Here is a 3,304-nt window from a genome sequence, read left to right as displayed (position 1 = left end):
ATGTTCCAATGTTCCAATAAGCGATAATTAAATCAATTACATGAAAACTCAAAATGTAATTATCTTCACATAAAGTTAATAGTTGAGAATTATATAATAATTTAATAAATTTGATTAAATTATTATTTAACGGCTCTTAATTATTAACTTTACATAAAAATAACTATATATGTTAATTTTCGTCCCTTCTTAACCACATATAATAAAAAATATTGTTACTCGATCGACATGACAACAAAGTTGTTAGTCGATCGATATTGCAACAATGTCTGAGTGGTGACTTAGATATGATCAAAGAAGATACTATCGAAGCGACATTTAAGGAAGTTTCGAATCGAGAGGTGGTCGAGAATAGGAGAGTCAGACGAGTTTGGCGCAAATAATTATTTGTTTTGGTAATTGTCATAAAAATTTGTCAAGAAGAGATTAACTAGGTAGAGATGTCTATAAATATGAGTTTCAAAAAATACTCACATACTCACATTTAGGGATAGTAAGCGGAAAAGTCTATTTCGTTTTCTGTTAAAATCTGTTTTTTAGATCGACTTTTGAAATGTAGCCGTCTCAATTTTCTAACTCAATTTATCCATCTTTTTTAGTAGATTATACGGTTTAGACCCATTTACCACTCTTACCTACATTTCAAAAAAGTTTTTAGTCTGCCTCAAATTAATTTTTGTAAGTTTCTTTTCATTCTTTTCTTTTATAGACCTTTCTCCATTCTTTTCTTATTCTTTATGATTTTGTAATTTATTTTTCTTACAAAGTCTAACTCTTTAATTCTTTTTATGTTACTTTATTAATTTCATTTGCTATTTAATTATTTTCAAATCTTTCCTATCTTTATGATTTCGAGCACTTTATTTGAAATTTTATGAAGTGTATTTTAATTTCGTTTTGTAACCAAATCAATTTACTTTTATCTACATATTTATGATTATGCGAATTTTGCCATCTTCTTCAATGATAAGCGAAAAACTTTGATGTACGTAAATAATCTGATACTTATAAAAAGAGTAGATTTTGCTTTTAAATATTAGATTTCAAACCACCATTTGTGTTTTGTTTTAATTTCATTATTATTTGCAAAATATAAAATTCGCATGATATATACACATAAAATCAATTATCAAATTAATTACTATATGTATTTATATATAAGTAAAGTTTTAAAATGGTATCTGAAAATTTGTATCGCTAACAAAACGAACCTCAAAAGATATTAATGATAAATAAACTTTCAAAAGATTTAAAAATATAACCAAAAACTTAGATATTAAAATATTAAAATATGTATTCTAAAAAATAATTTTAGAGATCAAATGTTGATACAAATTTTTATAATAATTATTAGAAAATAAAAAATTTTTCATCCTTAAAATTTAGTAATTTTTTGTCAAATAATTTTTTTTTAAAAATTATTGTGAATGATCATATTTTTTTTTTAAAAATAAAAAGAAAAATCTAAAGATGAAATGTTGCTCCGATTGCTAAATATAAATTTTTTTGTTATTTACAAAAAACATAATATTTATTGGTTCTTTTTATTGTATTTTAAAATCATTTAAGAACTATTTTATCGATAACATTTTTTAATGACATTTTTGTCCGTGACTGAATTTTTCGAGTATCGAATTGATAAATAATACTATATAAATATACGTGAACCTTCACATACAATTATTTTCATGTAAAGTAAATTAATTAATAATTAAAAATCGTTAGATAATAATTTAGTCAGATATGTCAAATTATTTTCAATTAACAGTTTCACAGAAAAATATCTACACGTAAATTTTTATTATAAATATATATAATTTAATTTATTTTTTATATATATTTTATATTTTAACATATTTATTTAATATAAATAATTAATTTAATAATTGATTTTTCGATTATACCTATCATGATACGACTTCCGTTGGACCAAGTCTTGCTACACCACTCATGTTATCAACCAAGTGAAGAGGCCAAGGTACTATCATTCTCCCCTTAATTATATATTGTCATGGTTACCATCTGATCTATCTCTGATTATCTTATGTTATATCAATTCACTGATTTCGAAATTCTTTTAAGTCCCAATTTTTGAACATCGAAAGTGCTTTAATTAGTAGCTTCGTCAATTGATCTTGTGTTTTATGAGCAGAACACATCAGACATATAACAATGGCAGGAACTGGTATTGCGTCAACAGGGATCGTACTTGAAGCACTGAGAAAAGATAATTACGAGAATTGGAGCGCTCTGGTGGAGAACTATCTTGTAGGGCAAGGCCTCTGGCATGGAATTGTTGAGGCTGATCCAAAAAAACCAGATCACAATAGCGAAAAAGATGACGAGTGGAGAGTGAAGAACGCAAAGGCTTTACACGCCATTCAACTGGCGTGTGGGTCGGAGAATCTGTCGAAAATAAGAACATTCAAGAAAGCCAGGGAAGCATGGAATCACTTAAAGATCTCCTTCAGCGAGGACGTTAGAGCGTTCCCAGATATCGAGCAAGGACACGGCGGTAGTGAAGCATCTTATTACGGTCTCCACGATAACGTGATGAGAGGCCAGTGGGATGAAGCGAAATCTTTAATCAACAGTAACCCTGATGATATTTTCGAAATTGCATCCTCTACGGGGAGGACGGTACTTCACATTGCAGTGGCTTCAGGGCAAGAGGAGATTGCGAAGGAGTTGGTTAGCATGGGGAACAAACGGTTGCTGAAGATGCAAGACAAAAGGGGATACACGGCTCTTGCTCTTGCTGCTAAATTAACCGACAATGTAGACATGGCAGAGAGGATGGTTCGTAAAGGGGGAAAGGAGCTGCTAACCATCCAAACCAAAGCCGGTGATGACGACGGAAAAACTAGAAATGATCCTAAAAATGATACAAACGGTGATGCTGAATCAACCGGTAACAAGACTACTACTGATGAGGATGGTGAAGAAGGTGAAACAAACGAGAAAAAGGGGGAGGATGGCCACGACGATGGTAATAAAGCAAATGATCGGAAAATGGAGGGGGATGGGGTTGAGGATGAGGATGTTAACAAAGGCAAAGGGGAGATTCCGGTACTTTTAGCATCAGCGAGTGGTCACAAAAAGATGACTAGGTATCTCTTCTCCCAAACTCCCATTGACGTTCTCTTCGATAACGGTTGCCACTACTGCCTTATGCTTCTCAAACGATGCATCTCTGCTGAAATATTTGGTGAGTGATATATTATACACTTGTTATAATAGGTGAGAATTCATTAGAGAATTTAATATATTTGATTAAATTATTTTTAAATAGTTTTAATTATTA

At 30.4% G+C, this 3,304-nt stretch overlaps 1 protein-coding gene across 2 annotated transcripts in view; it reads left to right on the top strand.

The window, feature by feature from the left end:
* The window catches only part of LOC107639812, a 4,972-nt gene continuing 3,582 nt past the window's right edge, over window positions 1,915-3,304 (top strand). The window contains exons 1-2 of one of the 2 annotated variants that reach the window (XM_016343413.2): window positions 1,915-1,978; window positions 2,153-3,208. In XM_016343413.2, the coding sequence (XP_016198899.1) occupies window positions 2,173-3,208 (1,036 nt within the window). In that variant the 5' untranslated portion in view covers window positions 1,915-1,978; window positions 2,153-2,172. Of the gene's footprint in view, window positions 1,979-1,998; window positions 3,209-3,304 lie in introns of those variants that run through there. The other variant, XM_016343411.2, reaches the window with a different exon arrangement.

Source organism: Arachis ipaensis, chromosome B04, assembly GCF_000816755.2.
Source record: "Arachis ipaensis cultivar K30076 chromosome B04, Araip1.1, whole genome shotgun sequence".
NCBI classification, from domain to species: Eukaryota; Viridiplantae; Streptophyta; class Magnoliopsida; order Fabales; family Fabaceae; genus Arachis; species Arachis ipaensis.
Note: the sequence above shows the minus strand (reverse complement) of the source record. Positions and strands in the feature narration are given on the sequence as shown.